General features: G+C 45.2%; 1 protein-coding gene across 3 annotated transcripts in view; it reads left to right on the top strand.

Moving 5' to 3' along the window:
* The window catches only part of GANC (glucosidase alpha, neutral C), a 90603-nt gene that overhangs the window by 57632 nt on the left and 12326 nt on the right, over positions 1-20645 (top strand). For all 3 annotated transcript variants that reach the window (XM_073639090.1, XM_073639091.1, XM_073639092.1), the window contains 3 exons: positions 5529-5772; positions 12657-12721; positions 16244-16320. In XM_073639090.1, coding sequence (XP_073495191.1) covers positions 5529-5772; positions 12657-12721; positions 16244-16320 — 386 coding nt within the window. The remainder of the gene's footprint in view (positions 1-5528; positions 5773-12656; positions 12722-16243; positions 16321-20645) is intronic.

Here is a 20645-nt window from a genome sequence, read left to right as displayed (position 1 = left end):
CTCACTTCTCCGTCTCTGTCAAGGGAGTCTCTCAGTGGACCAATATGCCATACATTTCCGAACCCTCGCATCTGAGATTGCCTGGAACAACGAGGCCCTGGTGTCCACCTTCTGGGAGGGTCTTTCCGGACGGATCAAGGATGAGCTAGCCGGTCGTGACATCCCTTCCACCCTGGACGACCTGGTGTCATTAGCTACCCGGATTGACATCCGTTTTCTGGAACGTGCTAAGGAGACTACCCGGGAGAGTAGATTTCCGCGTCTCGCTCCTGTATTCCAAAAGCCAGCCACGCAACCAGCAACCTGGGCATGTTTGCCTGAGCCCATGCAAATTGACCAAACCAGGATGGTCAAGTCTCATCAGGAGACGCGCCGAGCCGAGGGGAGTTGCTTCTACTGTGGCAGTAAAGAGCATCTGATCCATTCCTGCCCGGTGAAGCCGAGAAACTCCAGTGTCTAGGACCACTCGGAGAGGTTGTCCTAGGCAAGAGTAAATCCTCTCCGTCCTTGACTCTGTCTGTTTCTATTTCCAGTGGTGAGACCCGCTTCTTCGAGATTGCCCATCTGGATTCCGGAGCCGCTGGGAATCTCATTCAACATTCAGTTGTGGAGCGGTATCAGATTCCTACTGTACGCCTGGCTGAACCGTTGGCAGTTGCCTTCGTGGATGGGAGGCTTCTTCCGGAGACCATCTTACTCGTCACAGAGCCTGTAACTCTTCAGGTGGGAATGCTGCACTCGGAGAAGATCTCCTTTCATGTGCTGTCCGGTCTCTCTCACTCCCTCTTGCTTGGTCTACCCTGGTTACAAAGACATGAGCCCGTCCTGAATTGGAGATCTGGTGAAGTGCTCCGTTGGGGTCAGGAATGCTATGAGACCTGTCTGGTTCCGGTTCGTCCAGCTCGACCCCCGTCAACTCCGGCTAATCTACCTTGTCTGCCGGCACCCGGGAGACGAGTGGGAGACGGCATTCAACACCCGGAATGGTCACTACGAGTACCGCATGATGCTCTTTAGTCTCTGTAATGCTCCAGCCGTCTTCCAGGAGCTGGTTAACAACATCTTCCGTGATTTTCTGTATTCTTCTGTAGTGCTATACCTGGACGATATCTTGGTTTTCTCTCCAGATCTGCCCTCACACCGGAGGGATGTTCGTCAGGTTCTGCTAAGTCTCCGGCAGAATCGCCTATACGCTCAGTTCGAGAAATGCCTCTTTGAGCAGACCTGTCTAATGTTCCTGGGCTATAGTATCTCTGAGACTAGTCTGCGGATGGATCCCGAGAAGGTCTCTGCCATCTTAAAGTGGCCCCGTCCGTAGGGGTTGAAGGCGATTCAGCGATTCCTGGGCTTCGCAAATTATTACCGCCTCTTCATTCCTCATTTCTCCTACCGGACTGCTCCCATCTCCGCGCTCACCACTAAAGGAGCAAATCCCAGGGAATGGACTTCCGAAGCGGAGGAGGCCTTCGTCTCCCTGAAACAAGCCTTCTCTTCCACCCCTGTGTTACACCGTCCGGATTACAACAAGCAGTTCTTCCTGGAGGTTGATGCATCCTCCTCCGGAGCCGGAGCGGTGCTCACCCAGAAGTCCTCGTCCAGGAGAATGGTAACCTGCGGCTTCTTCTCCAAGCTCTTCTCCTCGTCTGAGCGCAATTACTCCATAGGAGATTGTGAGCGCTGGAGGAGTGGCGCTACTTGCTGGTAGGGACTCTGCACCTGGTGGTCATCTACACTGACCACATAAACCTCGCTTATTTGCCGAACGCCCAAAGATTAAATCCGCGCCAGGCCAGGTGGTCTCTTTTCTTTGCCCGATTCTGCTTCACTCTGCATTACCGCCCGGCAGACAAGGACATTAAAGCTGACGCTTTATCCCGCTCATTCCTGTCTTCCGACCAAGAGGAAGAGCCTCTACATATCATCGACCCCTCCAAAGTAATGACTGTGGCCCCGTTTGACCTGTCTCATCTTCAACCCGGTAAGACCTTTGTAGCGGTTCCGGATCGTAACAAGGTTCTACTCTGGGGCCATTCATCCAAACTAGCCGGTCATGCTGGCCAGAGGAAGACCTTTTTGCTCATCGCCCGACATAACTGGTGGCTTTCCCTGCGCAAGGATGTTGCGTACTTCGTCGTGGCTTGTTCCTCCCATAACAAGGTTCCCAGGCACCTTCCTTCCGGCCGTCTTCTTCCTCTTCCCGTGCCTTGCGCTCCGTGGCAACACATTGCAATGGACTTCATTACGGATCTCCCTGTTTCTGCCGGTTGTACTGTTATTTGGGTGGTCGCTGACCGCTTTTCTAAAATGGCCCACTTCATCCCTCTGCCTGGTCTTCCGTCTGCATCTGTGCTGGCTAAGGACTTCATTCATCACATTTTTCGTCTCCACAGCCTACCCCTCCACATTGTGTCTAATCACAGGGTTCAGTTCACTTCGCGCTTCTGGAGAGCTATGTGTAAACTGCTGGATGTCTCCTTGGATTTCTCCTCTGCTTATCATCCTCAGTCCAATGGTCAAGTGGAACGTATCAACCAGGTTCTTACCAGCTTTCTTTGGCACTTTGTCAACGCTCAACATAACGAATGGGTTGAGCTCCTGCCCTGGGCCGAGTTCTCCTATAATAACCATGAAAGCGAGTCCTCTTCCAAATCCCCGTTCTTTGTGGTCTATGGTCAACACCCCCGGATTCCGTTTTCCGTCTCCTATTCAGTGGACAATCCTGCCGCAGAGTCTCTGATCAGCAAATTTTCAGCTATTTGGGAAGACACTAGATCTGCACTTCTTCAGTCCTCCGAGCGAATGAAGAAACATGCTGATAAGAGATGCCTGGATCCGCCTCAATTCCGTCCAGGAGACAAGGTCTGGCTTTCCTCCAAATATGTTCGTCTCAAGATACCTTCCTATAAGTTGGGACCGCGGTTCATCGGTCCGTTCGAGGTTCTGAACCAAATCAATCCCGTGGCTTACAAGCTGAAGCTCCCGGTCACCTTACGGATTCCCAACTCCTTTCATGTATCCCTCCTCAAACCTGTTGTCCTTAATTCTTTCTCTGACAATCCAGGTACTGCTCCAGCCAGAGTCTCTGCTTAGGACGTCTTTGAGGTAGAAAACATTTTGGCCACCAAGAGGGTAAGAGGAAAGACTTTCTTTCTTGTGGATTGGAAGGGTTTGGCCCTGAGGAGAGGTCTTGGGAACCCAGGGAGAATATTCATGCCCCTCATCCTCTTAAGAAATTTCTTGCGGGCCTGAAGAAGAGGGGGCATAACGGGGGGGTACTGTAGCATCGGCGTCTCTGCCTCCTGCCGGGCAGAGATGCCGTTCCACTCACCGGCGTGGTCCAGGTCTGGCGTCCTCCCGCTCCCCTGCTGCTGTGGCACACACCGCGCGCAGCTTCCCGGGCACTGTGCTTAGGGCTCGCGCTCCCTCCCTCTTAAAGGGGTCGCGCGCACCGTCCTAAAGAGTCCCCTGCCAATGGCGGAAGGACTTCTCCTATATAAGGCACCTCCTCCAAAATGGAGGTGCCTGTGCAAAATTGTTGTTCTGTATGCTAACACTTGCTTCAGCCCTCAGGTCCCGCTGCCTGTCAGTTCTGCCCGCCAGCCTGCTTATCTGGAAGCACCTGCCAGTTACCTGCCGTGCCCGCCAGCCTGCCTACCTGGAAGCACCTGTCTGTTACCTGTTGTGCCCGCCAGCCTGCCTACCTGGAGCACCTGCCAGTTACCTGTCGTGCCCGCCAGCTCGCCTACCCGGAGCACCCATCTGGCTATCTGCTGAATCAGCCTGCTTATCTACCCAGACCACCCGTCAGCCTTCTTGCTGTACTCATCCGCTGTACCGATCAGTTCCTGCCATCTGACCCGTGGGAGTCACCTGCTCTTACACAAGGTCAGTCCCAGAGTGGCACCTGGTCCCTCTGCTCGGTCCATCCCTTGTTCACGGAGTCGATTGAGCCGCCGTGCGACCTTGGTCAGGTCGAGTAGATACTTAGTCACGCCCCTCTGGTCCCTCCTTGCACCGAAGCACAGAGGTTCCACCACCCGGACCCGTAACAACCATGTTCACTATACTTTAAAAATAACTTGACAATATGATTCTCCAGGTCAGTACGATTTCTGAGATGTATTGGGTTTTTTTTTATTTAAGTGGTGAAAATTTTGGGGGAAATTTGTATAAAAAAAACAAAAACTTTGCTTGTGTTGCCATTTTCCAAGACCCGTAACGCTTTTAACATTCAAGATATAGTGCTGTGTGAGGGCTTATTTTCTGCCCACTGACCTAAATTTTTATTGATAGCATTCTAGAGTAGATACGATGTTTTGATCTCCCATTACTGAATTTCACTGCAATGTTGCGGTAGCCAAAAAAAACGCAATTCTGGCGTTTTGATTTTTTTCTCGTTAAGCTGTTTATCGATTGGATTAATTTACTTTATATTTTGGTAGGTCGGACGTTTCTGAACCTAGCGATGCTAAATTTGTTTGTTTGTTTTTTTAGTTGTCTTATTTTCAGTGGAGCAAAAGGGGGTATTTTAACTTGTGAGGGTTTTTTTTATATTTTTTAAAACTTTTTTTTTACTGGCTTCAATAGTTTCCTTAGGAGTTTCAGCCCTGATATGTATAGCAGAAATCATGATCTCCTATGAATGCCAGCCACGAGCCGGCGTTCATAGGAGACAGGTACGGGGGTCTTCTGCATGACTATCGGTAAACGGCATAACGAGAAAAAAATCAAAATGTCAAAATTGCGTTTTTTTGGCTGCCGCACCATTGCAATAAAGTGTAATAACGAGTGATCAAAACATTGTATCTACCCCAAAATGGTATTAATAAAAACATCAGCTTGGTAGGCAAAAAATAAGCCCTCACGTGGCTCGGAAAGTTGTGACCATAAGTAAAAAAAAAATTCTCACAAATATCTGATTTTTTTTTTCACCACTTAATTAAAAAAGAACCTATACATGTTTGGTATCTACGAACTCGTACTGACCTGGAGAATCATAATGGCAGGTCAGTTTTAGCATTTAGTGAATATGATAAATAAAAAAAACAAAAAACAATTGTGGAATTACACTTTTTTTGCAATTTCACGGCACTTGAAATTTTTTTCCATTATTCCAGTCCACTATATGGTAAAATCAATGGTGTCATTTGAAATTTCAACTCGTCTTGCAAAAAATAAGCCCTCATACGGCTATATTGACAGAAAAATAAAAATGTTATGGCTGTGGGAAGAATAGCAGCAAAAAACGAAAGCGCAAAAACGGAAAATCGCAAGGTTCTGAAGGGGTTAAGGTACATACAGATAAACAGCGAGAAAGTGATATCACATAAATGTTCACATAATGATATTAATGCACAGTGACATGGAGTACACTTTACCTATCAAAAAAATGCACTTGACTCACGTTTCGCATCAAGCTTCATCAGGGAGTAACTTTAAGCTTTGCACATGTCTATATAGGTATTCTTCAGTCATAAACAATAGAAAGAGGTTTCTAAGATTCATTCTTCTTTGTCACATTCCTCCAGCCGATGTAGGAGGCTTTGTTGGAGACCCAGACACGGAACTTCTTGTCCGATGGTACCAGGCTGGTTCCTTCCAACCTTTTTTTCGAGCTCACGCGATGCAGGGGACGCGGCGCAGGGAGCCTTGGTTGTTTGGTGAAGACAACACTGCTATAATCCGGAAAACAATAAGGGAACGCTACTCTCTGCTTCCATTTTGGTATCTGCTGTTTTATCGTGCACACATATCTGCTGAGCCAGTGATGAGGTAAGACTGATTATTCCTTACTTCATTACCTAAAGTGAATGTATCACCTATATATTTGTTAATTTGTACCACCAGATAATGAAACATATCTGTTTTTTTCTAATTGTAGTTTTTTAATCTATTTTTGTACATGATGTGTTGAACATTTACAACACAAGAAATTCTGCAATATCAAAAACTCACCAACATCTCATCGTTATTACATGCACTCGTCAACATTGAAATTGTAACACGAAGATGGAAAAGTTGTGGAATTCTGGAAATCAAAACATTTACGACCGATGACTTTCCAGATACGTGAGATGGGAGACAAGTCCAGAGACGCTGCAGGCCATCGTAGCACGTATAGACCATGCACTCTGCTCACAGCAACACCAGCAACATGCAACCTGGTGTTGTTGTCGTGAAAAAAAACAACTCCTGGGACACTATGACCAAATCATTGGTTCCAGGACCAAATCAATGTAACCCCAAGCTGTTAGTGTACCTAGAAAGACTAGGAGGATCCTAACGTACATTATGCCATCCCTCACCTTAATCCTGAGAGTAGGACCCATGTAACATTCCCTCGTGAAGGCCCTCTGATGGAGTTCCTTTGTGGTCTCCAGAAAAGCAGGACTAAATGCTGAACAGGATAAACCTCCACTTCAGCCTCCATTGCTGTCCTGCGCTGCACCGTTATAGCCTTTGAAATCCATTGCTTAAGGTCAATGGGACTCTGTACCCGACCTGCCAGACCGCAAGAGCATGCATGATGTCCCTCCATTAATAAATAAATGCATTTATTTATCAAAGCATTAAATAAGAAACACTTTGCTTGGCGTGAGTGAATATGATTGAGAGGTCACCAGCATGGTGCCACCACTCCTATGGTGATCATGACTTAGATGGTTTGCCTTGGTGCCTCTCCTGATGACTGGGAAGTTCTTCCTCCAAGGTCTTCCCACTGACCAGCTGTGACAATTTCCCAAAATAATATTTGCAATAAAATATTACTTAACATAACATAACAAAAACAAGTTATGTTAGAAAAAAAGCTTATGTTTCAGCACTTTTGAAGTATGTAAACATAAATACCTAATTTAGAACAGAGACCAAAAGGGGGCGAGAGATGAGCCTTACCGTCTCCTGACAGCTCAAGAGGGGTCAGAGAAAGAGGGCCTCGCATGCACTTGTTTTAAGAAGTGACCTTTTCTCGGTACAGATCATTTGGCTCCATGTGAGAGAGGTGGGGAATACTTAAGGAGAGGAAGCCACCAAATCAGCACCGCATGTAGCCCAAATGGCTGCTGTGGTTATAAGACATCTGGCTCGTAGCCTAAACGCCTTTTGTTGGTTTGTGCAGACACACTTTGGCACCTTGGGCTTGGTATCTGACTTCCAATTTCACTTTTAGTACAGAATAGATCAGTCGTGGAACCAGTGGTACGGCCATTTTCCATTGTGTCCAGGAGACATTTTTCAACACAACAACACCGGCTCGCATGTTGCTCATGCTGCTGTGAGCAGCCTGCGTGGCCTAAACGTGCTACCAAGACTTGCAGCGTCTACAGACTTGTCTCCCATCTGAGATGCCATTGGTTGGTATTTTCAAAAGGAGCTGCCAGCAGCAGATCTTGATAATTTGGCCAAGTGTATTCAGTGTGGCAGAATGTTCATCAACAACCATTAACAAATGATAGCAGCCAAAGCCTGTGAGTGTGGGGATTTCTGCCCTTGGCGCTCATACTCCATACTGAATAAATCAAGATATTTTGAAAATGTTGTTTTCATTTTTTTTATCATTTCCATATCAGTAACATGTTTATCCATCCCGTAATTTCCATAATTCCACAACTTTTCCTTTTTGTTGTTGCAATTTCAATGTTGAGGAGTATATACAGGTGCATCTCACTAAATTAGAATATCATCAAAAAGTGAATTTACTTCAGTTCTTCAATACAAAATGTGAAACTCATATATTATATAGAGTCATTACAGAGTGATCTATTTTAAGTGTTTATTTCTGTTAATATTGATGATTGTGGCTTACAGCCAATGAAAACACAAAAATCATTATCTCAGTAAATTAAAATAATTAACAAAAAACACCTGCAAAGGCTTCCTAAGTGTTTAAAAAGGTCCCTTAGTCTGTTTCAGTAGGCTCCACAATCATGGGGAAGACAGCTGACGTGACAGATGTCCAGAAGGCAGTCATTGACACACTCCACAAGGAGGGTAAGCCACAAAAGGTCATTGCTAAAGAAGCTGGCTGTTCACAGAGTGCTGTATCCAAGCATATTAATGGAAAGGTGAGTGGAAGGAAAAAGTGTGGTAGAAAGAGGTGCACAAGCAGGCGGGATAACCGTAGCCTTGAAAGGATTGTTAAGACAAGGCCATTCAAAAATTTGGGGGAGATTCACAAGGAGTGGACTGCTGCTGGAGTCATTGCTTCAAGAGCCAACACACACAGACGTATCCAGGACATGGGCTACAAGTGTCGCATTCCTTGTGTCAAGCCACTCAAGACCAATAGACAACGGCAGAAGCGTCTTACCTGGTCCAAGGAGAAAAAGACCCGTATTGATGCACAGTGGTCCAAGGTGTTGTTTTCAGATGAAAGTAAATTTTGCATTTCATTTGGACATCAATGTCCCAGAGTCTGGAGGAAGAGTGAAGAGGCCACAATCCAAGCCGGTGGAGGTCTAGTGTGAAGTCTCCACAATCAGTGATGGTTTGGGGAGCCATGTCATCTGCTGGTGTAGGTCCACTGTGTTTTATCAAGACCAAAGTCAGCGCAGCCATCTACCAGGAAATTTTAGAGCACTTCATGAGTCCCTCTGCCGACAAGCTTTTTGGAGATGGAAATGTCTTTCTCCAGCAGGACTTGGCCCCTGTCCACACGGCCAAAAGTACCAATACCTGGTTTACACACAACAGTATCACTGTGCTTGATTGGCCAGCAAACTCGCCTGACCTTAACCCCATAGAGAATCTATTATAGAGAATCTATGTGGTATTGTCAAGAGGAAGATGAGAGACACCAGACCCAACAATGCAGATGAGCTGAAGGCTGCTATCAAAGCCACCTGGGCTTCCATAACACCTCAGCAGTGCCACAGGCTGATCGCCTCCATGCCACATTGTCGCATTGATGCAGTAATTGATGCTAAAGGAGCCCCAACCAAGTATTGAGTGCATTTACTGAAAATACATTTCAGTAGGCTCCAACATTTCGGATTTTAAAAACATTTTTCAAGATGTTGTTATAAAGTATTCTAATTTACTGAAATAATGACTTGTGTTTTCATTGGCTGTAAGCCATAATCATCAACATTAACAGAAATAAACACTTGAAATAGATCACTCTGTTTGTAATGACTCTATATAATATGAGTTTCATTTTTGTATCGAAGAACTGAAATAAATTACATTTTTGAGGATATTCTAATTTTGTGAGAAGCATCTGTACAGTTGTGCTCAAAAGTTTACATACCTGACAGAATTTTTCCTTTCTTGGTCTTGTTTCAGAGAATATGAATGATAACAAAAAAACTTTTTCTCCACTCATGGTTATTGGTTGGGTGAAGCCATTTATTGTCAAACTTCTGTGTTTTCTCTTTTTAAATCTTAATGACAACCAAAAACATCCAAATGACCCTGATCAAAAGTTCACATACCCCAGTTCTTAATACCGTGTATTGCCCCCTCTAACATCAATGACAGCTTTAAGTCTTTTGTGGTAGTTGTGGATGAGGTTCTTTATTTTCTCAGATGGTAAAGCTGCCCATTCTTCTTGGCAAAAAAGCCTCCAGTTCCTGTAAATTCCTGGGCTGTCTAGCATGAACTGCGCGCTTGAGATCTCCCCAGAGTGGCTCAATGATATTGAGGTCAGGAGACTGAGATGGTCACTCCAGAATCTTCACTTTGTTCTGCTGTAGCCAATGACAGGTCGACTTGGCCTAGTGTTTTGGATCGTTGTCATGTTGGAACGTCCAAGTACATCCCATGTGCAGCTTCTGGGCTGATGAGTGCAAATTTTCCCCCAGTATCTTAAGATAACGTGCTGCATTCATCTTTCCTTCAACTTTTACCAAGTTTCCTGTGCCTTTGCAGCTCACACATCCCCAAAACATCAGCGATCCACCTCTGTGGTTTACTGTAGGAATGGTGTTCCTTTCATCATTGGCCTTGTTGACCTCTCTCCCAATGTAACGTTTATGGTTGTGGCCAAAAAGTTCAATTTTGGTCTCATCACTCCAAATTACCTTGTTCCAGAAGTTTTGAGGCTTGTCTCTGTGCTGTTTGGCGTATTTTAGGCGAGATACTTTGTGGCATTTGCGCAGTAATGGCTTTCTTCTGGCGACTCGACCATGCAGCCCATTTTTCTTCAAGTGCCTCCTTGTTGTGCATCTTGAAACAGCCACACCGCTAGTTTTCAGAGAGTCCTGAATTTCAGCTGATGTTATTTGTGGGTTTTTCTTTGCATCCCAAACAATTTTCCTGGAAGTTGTGGCCGAAATTTTTGTTGGTCTACCTGACCGTGGTTTGGTTTTTGCAGAGCCCCTGATTTTCCATTTGTTAATCACAGTTTAAACGCTGCTGACTGGCATTATCAATTCCTTGGATATTTTTTTGTATCCCTTTCCTGTGTTATACAGTTCAACTACCTTTTCCCGTAGATCCATTGACAATTCTTTTGCTTTCCCCATGACTCACAATCCAGAAACGTCAGTGGCTGGATGAAAGATGCAAAAGTCTGTCTGGATCCCAGAAACTCACTCAACTTTTATGCACACACACTGATTACAAGCAAACAGGTCACAGGTGAGGATGTTATATTAGGAACCATTCAAACCCATTTGTGTCAAATTATGTGCATGTTATCATGCCAAAATCACCAGGGTACGTGAACTTTTGATCAGGGTCATTTGGATGTTTTGGTTGTCATTTAAGATTTAAAAAGAGAAAACACAGTAGTTTGACAATAAATGGCTTCACCCAACCAATAACCATGAGTGGAGAAAATTTTTTTTTGTTATCATTCATATTCTCTGAAACAATACCAAGAAAGGAAAAATTCTGTTGGGGTATGTAAACTTTTGAGCACAACTGTATATGTAGATTGTGACTGTATTGTTCTTACGACACTATTAATCAATGTGGCCTCTGTCAGTTAGCTTCAGTGGTGGAGTTACCTACTGTACATGTTTGCTAGCTATGAATATATATACACACGTGGTCAAAATTGTTGGTACCCATCGTTTAATTAAAGAAAACCCACAATGGTCACAGAAATAATTTGAATCTGACAAAAGTAATAATAAATTAAAAATCTATGAAAATGAACAAATGAAGGTCAGAAATTGCTTTCCAACCCTGCTTCCACAGAATTTAAAAAAAAAATAAACTCATGAAATAAGCCTGGACAGAAATGATGGTACCCCTGAAAATAATGTGACAAAAGGGGCATGTTAAATCAAGTTGTGTCCACTAATTAGCATCACAGGTGTCTACAATCTTGTAATCAGTCAGTGGGCCTGTATATAGGGCTATAGATACTCAATGTGCTGTTTGGTGACATGGTGTGTACCACACTCAACATGGACCAGAAGAAGCAAAGGAAAGCGTTGTCTCAGGAGATTAGAAAGAAAATTATAGACAAGCATGTTAAAGGTAAAGGTTTTAAGACCATTTCCAAGCAGCTTGATGTTCCTGTGACTACAGTTGCACATATTATTCAGAAATTTAAGATCCATAGGACTGTAGCCAACCTCCCTGGACGTGACCACAGGAGGAACATTGATGACAAATCAAAGAGACGGATAATATGAATGGTAACAAAAGAGCCCAGGAAAACTTCTGAAGAGATTAAAGGTGAACTTCAAGCTCAAGGAACATCAGTGTCAGATCGCATCATCCGTCGTTGTTTCATCCAAAGTGGACTTCATGGGAGATGACCAAGGAGAACACCATTGTTGAAAAAAAATCATAAAAAAGCCAGACTGGAATTTGCCAAACTACATGTTGACAAGCCACAAAGCTTCTGGGAGAATGTCCTGTGGGCAGATGAGACAAAAATGGAAGTTTTTGGCAAGGCACATCAGCTCTATGTTCACAGATGGAAAAATGAAGCATATCAAGAAAAGAACACTGTCCCTACTGTGAAACATGGAGGAGGCTCTGTTATGTTCTGGGGCTGCTTTGCAGCATCTGGCACAGGGTGTCTTGAATCTGTGCAGGGTACAATGAAATATCAAGACTATCAAGGGATTCTAGAGAGAAATGTGCTGCCCAGTGTCAGAAAGCTTGGTCTCAGTCGCAGGTCATGGGTCTTGCAACAGGATAAGACCCAAAACACACAGCTAAAAACACCCAAGAATGGCTAAGAGGAAAACATTGGACTATTCTGAAGTGGTCTTCTATGAGCCCTGACCTAAATCCTATTGAGCATCTTTGGAAAGAGCTGAAACATGCCGTCTGGAAAAGGCAACCTTCAAACACGAGACAACTGGAGCAGTTTGCTCATGAGGAGTGGGCCAAAATACCTGACGAGAGGTGCAGAAGTCTCATTGACACTTACAGGAATCGTTTGATTGCAGTGATTGCCTCAAAAGGTTGTTCAACAAAATATTAAGTTAAGAAGAACCATCATTTCTGTCCAGGCCTATTTCATGAGGTTAATTTTTTGAAAAATTCTGTGGAAGCAGGGCTGAAAAGCAATGACTGACTTTCATTTGTTCATTTTCATAGATTTTTAATTTATTATTACTTTTGCCAGATTCAAGTTATTTTTGTGACCATTGTGGGTTTTTCTTTCAATAAACGAGGGGTAACAACAATTTTGACCACGTGTGTATGTGTGTGAGTCTATAATTAATATTCCTCTTTTTTTCAACCAACAGGCCTTTGTGGGTGGAATTTCCCAAGTATCAGGATGCTTTTGGAGTAGATCAGCAGTACATGCTCGGTGAGACACTTATAAAGTCATATGCTGCAATTATTACTTTTAATAGTAAAAAAAAAATTGGCTGCCGCTATTAGGTGTACAGCGCCTTGCAAAAAGTATTCATATTTTTTTTACTGTTTTGTTGTATTACAACTTGGATTTCAGATTGATTTTGAGGAGAGGTTTTATAATTTTATTTACACCGAAAGTGCAAAAAATGTTTTAAGAGAGAATCAATAATTAAAAGGTTGTCCAGTCTAAATTGATAAGTCCGCAGTCACTCTATGCGACTGCAGATTTATGAATCTCTCCAGTGCAGGTACTGTCTGCTGTCGTGGTGAGCCGGATTCTCAGCCGAGATTGGCGGGCACGTATACGTTATGCGTACACCTGGCCAGAGCCCGTTTAGTGGGCGCGGCCTCGCTCCATACACTTGTATAAAGCGAAGCCGAGCCCTGTCTAGTGATGTGACCATCCGGTGGGCGGCGTGGCCTTGCTCAATACAAGTGTATGGAGGTGTATTTCTACATTACTGAAGGTTCCAGTGAGCACTGTTGGGGCCATAATCTGGAAGTGGAAAGAACATAATTGCACCATAAACCGGCGATGACCAGGTGCTCCCCGCAAGATTTCAGACAGAGGAGTGAATTGAGTTATCAGAGCCAAGGACCACCTGTAGAGAGCTACAGAAAGACCTGGAATCAGCAGGTACAATTATTTCAAAGCTAACAATAAGTAATGCACTTGACCTCCATGGCCTGTATGCACACTCATCATGCAAGACTCTATTGCTGAACAAAAAGCATGTTCAGTTTGCTCAACAACATTTAGACAAGCCTGTGAAATACTGGAAGAATATAGTCTGGTCAGATGAGACCAAAATTGAACTCTTTGGATGCCATAATACACACCATGTTAACTATTTTGCTAGAACCATTTCATAAAGTCAAATTTAAAACACATTTTCATTCCAATTGGTTGCAATCCAACAAAACAGGAAAAGCAACAATGCGAAGGAGATGTAACCGGAAGTAACTAGAAATAGCAACAATGTAACTTGGATGTAACTGAAAGTAACTACAAATAGAAACAATGTAAGTTGGATATAACTGAAAGTAACTAGAAATAGAATGTAGACTCTGACAGGTAAGAATGCGATGATAAAAAAGCATCGTATACACAACACTCATCTGATATGGCCAGAAGAAGGCAAGTCTGGCCCTACAGAGCAGCTCTTCACCTTGGCTTATGGAGAGGGACTACCCTCAATAATGTCTAATGGCCTGATGGTCAGGTAGACTGGATCGTCTTCATGAAACAGTCCCTCAACTTTGGGAAGTTTTAAAGTGATCAATCCTGCAAAAAAACAAAAGGCACCCACCCCATCCCAAAGTTGTACTTACAGTGTCCTCAATGCAGTGGGAATCCATTGGGACCTTCTAGTATGCCACTACTGCAAGTTGTCATGACCCACCAAGGAACCTGTACAGGAAATAAAAAACTATTAAAATGATTGTACAGAAACAAGTATATTTATTTTTTTGTGCAATGCAATTAATTCCATTCTGCATGCTTGGCTTGTCAAGGTTAAGGTTATTGTGGAGTCAAAAGGAATAGCTGCTTATAAAGGTTTTCCCACAATCAAAACACATTTTAATTAATAGATCTTGGAGTAATAATAATTTCTACAATAGGATGTGTTAAAAAAAACGTTCCTGTGCTGAGATAATCTTATAAATGCGCTCCTGCTACGTACTGTTATTTGCGATGTGTTTGACCACACAGTTCTGCTCCAGTTCATGGTTGGAGCATACCACCGCTACTGGCTGAGGTGGGGTAGTGGGGACATAAGTCACTTGTGATAAGTGAGCGATCAGAGGAAACAGCAGGGGCTGCAGATGTTTGTTTGTGTGAGGGAACACAATTTCAATGCCTGTCTGTTTTGTTACAAGAGTGAGTATTTCTTCCATGTTTCTAGTCCTGTGAGCTCATCATAAATCAAGTCAGTAACAAATAAGCTCACTGGCCGTTTGAGCTCATCCAAAATGAAGTCAATGACGTACGAGCTCCAATGGCCAGTGAGCTTATATGTCACTGACTTCATTTATGGTGAACTGAGAGGTCTAGAAACATGGTAAAAACAGTCACTCCTGTGATAAAACAGGTAGGGGACTCGAACCTGTGAATATATAGTGTAAATGATAATCTCCTATGAAGCTCAGCTTGTTGCAGGAGTACCAAGATGGCAGTCATGGGAGTCTTCAGCAAGTCCGAACCAACATGGTAACCCATCGACATGCCAAGTAATGCTCTTCTGGGAATTTAAAGAAGCCCTCCCATTAAAGTTTTTTTTTTTAACTAAATGTGTGTAAATGTGTATGTAGTGTAGCGTGTGTGTTAATATACTCATCTTCTCCGGCATCCAGCACCTTTCAGTTCCTCTTGTCAGTGACGTCACCACTATTCAGACTCTTCGGATAACTCTGTGCATGAGCCGGAAGTCTCTTTTACATTATAAGCCTGAAAGCCTATGGAGCCTCGTTCTGAGCTTTGTTCTGATGTTCTACAGACTTCATTGTAAAATAGGCTTCCGGGTCACTCAGAGCGCAGTGTGACCTGAGGAGTCTGCAGAGCGGTGACGTCACTTAGAAAAGGAGTGGAACGGCGTTGTAGACCGGAGAAGGAAAAAGTAGGTGAATATATTCACTACATACACACTATATACACATTTGTAGAAAAAAAAACTTCATGGGAGGGCTTCTTTAAATATGCAAATATAATTTTCAGAGAGGAAGAGAATTAGAACTCTAAACTATAAGGCCATGTTCATACATTCAGTATTTGGCCAGTATTTTACATCGGTATTTGTGAGCCAAAGCTAATAGTCGATATTGATCCTTTAAAGGGCCTTGCCATATAACATGGGATAAGAAGCCAAATCAGAAACTCCATTTGCAGACACATGTTTCAGGGTGTTTGCTCCTCATTAGTGTAAAGCAGGGAGACTGGATTGGCAGGGTGAGAGGACTTTGTCTGGCAAGCACCTCAAACATATGTCTGCAAATGCAGAATCTGTTTTGGCTTTGTATCCATAGCCATGTGACAAGGCTCGTTGAGGGGTCGATATTGACCTTTAAGATTGCTACTTCCAATAAGTGGCATTAGAGTTCTGTCCTCTTCCTCTCTGAAGGAGCTATTTGTATATTGTAGTCTCGCACACTCTCTTCTTGCTCTTGGAAGCAGCGGGCATAGATTAAACTCTGGCAGAAAAGTTACAGAAATTAATATGGAACTAGAAATCAAAGGAGCTGCACCAGAAAGAGTAAAAAGGATGGCACCAAATATTTTGTATATGCATCATGTGTTTGTGATTTTTCTATTGTGAGCCTGAGGGCTACTTAAAGTGCTGTTATTACTAAGTTTATAAGTTTGTCACCTTTTTTTCCAATGAAGACTAGTCTGAATTCTGACGCATGCATTCACGTTTGTCATGCATAGCACTGCCTGCTACCAATATAATAACTATTATATTTTTGTTCATAGGAAATGCTTTATTAGTTGCCCCAGTTTTAGACCCGGGAGTCATTTCCATTGATGTGATTTTTCCTGGCCATGGAGAGGTATATCGCTCAAAGTCAATACTGAAATGAGTCTTTGAATGGAAGTGTTTGTGCCTAGTTGTCAGTTTGCTTTTGGGTGTGTGCCTGTAGGCATTCTCTCCTGTTAGAGCTTTATGCACATAATACTATGGAACATATTGTATCATCTTACACCCTTCCAGCTCTGTATGGTACCATATTTATTCAGTAAAGGTATTGTAAGGTAGCAGATCATTTTTAAAGCTATTTCTTTACAACTGATGTATCATATTTTAGGAGTGAAATTGCCACTGTTATAGCTCACATATGGACCTAATTATACATCCTTTATTAATCACTAAAGGAAAAAATTACTTACATATGGAAAATGATGGATGCAGCAATTTTAGACTGCCTCTATAACAAAACTCTATGTGCCGAAATACACAATCGCAAGGAGGTAAAGAAAGCATTATAAGATGGCATTACTGTCATCAAAAACTCATAATACATGGAGCTGTTACAGATCTACAATCTGTAGAGTTCAGCAAAAAGATTGAGAGGATCCTTGTCCAACAGCCATGTTGGTAGTCCATGGCCATCAGACCAGAGCACTGTGAACCTTCCTTCTACCTGCAGCATCCACGATGCTTCTTCTGATTAGTAGACCCCCGATGGCTTTACACTGCAGCACAACCCACACATGACATTGTGGCAGCCTAATAATGAGAGGAGGCCCCAAGGATGTTGCAGGTAATTGGAGGTTCACAGTGCTCTGGTCTCATGGCTATTAACTACCATTGTGGCAAAATTGACCTGGGTCTCGTAAATCTTTTTGCTAAATTCTAATGATATGGTCTATGGTCTATGCATAGGACAGTTGGTGTATGTTGTAATAACCTTTTTAAAGGATTAGTCTAATGACTTGTTTTCCATCCCTGCACCACACCCGATTGTCTATCACATTCTGTACTTCTTTTGCATATGGCGTAATTAAATAAATGCAGTTCAGGATCCTCCTTGCTTTTCTTCAGTCTCCATTTTGATTCCCAGATTTCACTCTGCTTCTTTCTCCTACATGCTCTGCTATAAATCTCATAATGCATCAGTACAGCATCACATGGGCAAATAGTATCAGTATCATCTCTGCCTGCTGTGGAAGCACAGAGGATATCCTTTCCTCTATTTTCTCTTAGATAAGCTAATAGATTGTGAGTATACACTCAGAGAGGGTGAGCTGCTCCATTATAATGTGTGAGAGGAGCTGTGCATTCATCAGTTTCAGTGATAGTAATTTCATCATCCACTGTTGAATACTTCATTTGTACAGTCCATGCAGTTTCATCATACAGACAGTTCTGTAGACTGCGCTGGTGACCACCTTCATTATAATTTTGTAACCAGTGCTGACTAGTTATCATCAGTAATGGTGATAGGAGTTTGTATTCCTTCCTATGAAGAACTTCATTGCCACAGTCCATGCAATTGACGCGCCCCCTGGGCCAGTGTTGTTAGGGATACCCGGAGCCGGATCAGATGGGGGTTGTAGTCTCCGAGTGGCTGTGACCCGGTCCGTGCCCAGGGTGTCAAGCTCAGTGTGTGGCAGTCCTTACTGATGTTACTAAAGTTCTTTATGTCGACTACGCCACCCGTTGAATTGCGGTCACTTCGGCCGCCGCTGCAGCAGGGTCCGCTGAGGCTGATGGTGTTTGTGCAGCTTAGGTAGTATAACCCCCAACGGGAGGGGTATAGCCTCAGGGGGTCAGGTGCAGAGGATGGTGGTTGTGGAAGTGCAGGGAAGATGGTAATGAGAGTCAGAGTCGGGTTGTGCAGTTCAGGGTTCTTTACTTACTGCTGTTCTTGTACCGGTCACTCCGGCCTTGAGTGACCACCCGAGCCGTGCTGCGTCCACCAGGTCCTGGACTCGGCCAACCCCCAAGTAGTTCTGGAGCGTGGTTCTGAGCTCCCTTTCTGTCCTGTCCTCGTCTCTGGCCTTCCCCACCAGGGATCCACCTATGTCCGGCTCCCTCGGGCCTCTTGTTGGCGAACCCTTGCCTCTGGGTTCCCTGACCCTATGCGTGGTCTGCCTTCCGGGTGGATATAGTGGGTGGCCGTGGCAGATTCTGCCCACGGCCTCCGGTTCCTGGCTAAGGTGTGCTGTAGCCTCTGCCAGCTTGGGATCCGGTACCCTGTTGCCAACTCTTCACCCTTTGATTTAATTTGGGCTCTCAGAGTTCCTTCTTTCTCCCCCTCTGGGTCTTTCAAACTCCTCTCTCACTCTTGGCTCTGGGGCTGCTCTGCTCCTCTGCTCTCTTCCACTCCTCTGCAAAGACTTACTGACTGGCTGACTTCTCACAGACTGACCCTGATCTTAGATGGCGCCCACCTTAAATACTCCCTCTATGTGTGAGCTCAGGTGACCAGCACCCAATGAGCTCCTAACTTTACCCAGGCTGCTCCCCCTATCTGCCCCTACACTACTGGGATGTACCACCCCCCTCCCACTCCAGCCAAGGACAGACTCGGTCGTACCTGCACATTATTAAGTGGGAGTACCATTGGTCTGTCCTCCGGAAATGGGATGTGTGTAGTGCATGCAGCTAACTGAGCTCAGTTCCACACTCCATCCTTACCCGGGAGTGGAATATCACACCTCTGGGTTGAGGTGCAATACCCCTGTAGCAGCCGAATCCTCAGGGTGCTACATTCCCCCCTGGTAAATCACAGCACGTCCTCGGGCTGTAAGATAAAAAAAAAAACACCAAAACATACAATTTTTTTCATAAACATAAACATATAAAACATATAAAACATCATACATATCAGCATAAACTTTTCATATAAACTTTTCATAAAAACATTCTTGTCTTCTGGTACCTCCGGTCACGGTGCAACTTGTGACCGGGTAAAGTGCGACAGTCTCTTGAAGAAACACGGTTTCCTATAAAACCGGTAGGGGGCGCTTTAGGAAGCGCAACTATATACAAGGGGATATGGCCGCTCTCAGTCCTCGGCCAGATATTAGGAAAGGGATGACCGCTCTCAGTCCTCGGTCAGTGGGGAAATGGGACACACTGGAACAGTTCACACTTGTCCCAACGGGGACCATATTTAAATTAGCAGCATGGCATATACCCTAACGGGTAACTTTATACAGTCTCTTCACTACCGTACTCAACGACGGCGTCCTCCTGCCCTTTCTTTGTGGACAGTTTCAGTTTCAGACCCGTCCGGGTCCTCTTGCTCCTCCTCACACCGCAGCTCCTCCTCCGTCAGGCGATGCACATGGAGGGCGTAGGGTCCTTTGGCACACTTGTGCCGGGTGAAGGTGACCTCGTCCCCTAAATACAGGTCACGACCTCTGTGTCCCTCCGGTAGGTGGGACTCAACGTCTCTCCTGGTCACGAAGACGTCGCCTGGGGTGCGGTGATCCCTGATGAAACCCCACCCATGCTGCAGATTGAACTTTATCACAGTCCCGATGGTACGGGGACCATGCGCTGCACGGGGGTTTCTCCTGGTCCGGCTCTTCTGCTCCGCGCTCCTTATTTGGGCTTGTTGTTCCCGGACCCGCCTCTCTCTCCGCTCCCTCTCAAAGACCTCGAGCTGCTGGCGGCAGCACTCTGCACGCTCCGCTGCGGCTGCCCGAGTCTCCTGAGTGAACCCCATGAGGTCTTCTCCGGTGGGATCCCACTCAAACTGGGTCTCTTCTAGCGGGGGCGAGATCCTCTTCATGGGCTTTGGAGCCGGGATCAGGGGTTCGCACATGGCCCTTGCTTTTTGCAGCTCCAGCTGGATGTATTCCTGGGGCCATACGAAGGGCTGCCCATCCGGGCACGTATGCTGGGCGAACAGGTCCTCACCCAGGTGCGGTACTTTAGGTGTTATGGGCGCCGTGGTGGTAGCGGCGCCCAGGTTGCCCAGGCCTTGCGACCAGGCTTGGGGCACTTTGAAAGTAAAGGGCACCGTAAGAACGGCGGCGCCCTGTGTTACTTGGCCCTGCGACCAGGCCGGGGGCTCCGCGGAGGTAGGGGGCGCTGTTGGTATTGCGTCGCCCGGGGGTACTAGGCCTTGCGACCAGGCCGATGGTACTTCCTGCTTGGCCACGCTCGGGGTCGAGGCGTGTGACGTCACAGGGGTCGCGGCTTCCGTTTGAGGCCTAGTCTGCGGCGGTGACGTTGCAGCGACGGGCACGGCAGGGGGTACTTCGGGCTCTGCGACGGGGAGCTGGGGCAGGCACGCGGTTTCCCGGCTCGGGGTAGTGACGTCCCCTTTACCTGCCTCCATTCGTTCGGCTCCCTTCTCGGCGCCGTCTCCGGCCTTCAGTCCTCCTGCGCCATCCTCAGAGGCGGTCTGTCTCCTCGTCT

This window comes from Phyllobates terribilis, unplaced genomic scaffold, assembly GCF_046119375.1.
Source record: "Phyllobates terribilis strain yellow unplaced genomic scaffold, ASM4611937v1 Scaffold_7__3_contigs__length_470593459, whole genome shotgun sequence".
Classification (NCBI taxonomy): Eukaryota; Metazoa; Chordata; class Amphibia; order Anura; family Dendrobatidae; genus Phyllobates; species Phyllobates terribilis.
Note: the sequence above shows the minus strand (reverse complement) of the source record. Positions and strands in the feature narration are given on the sequence as shown.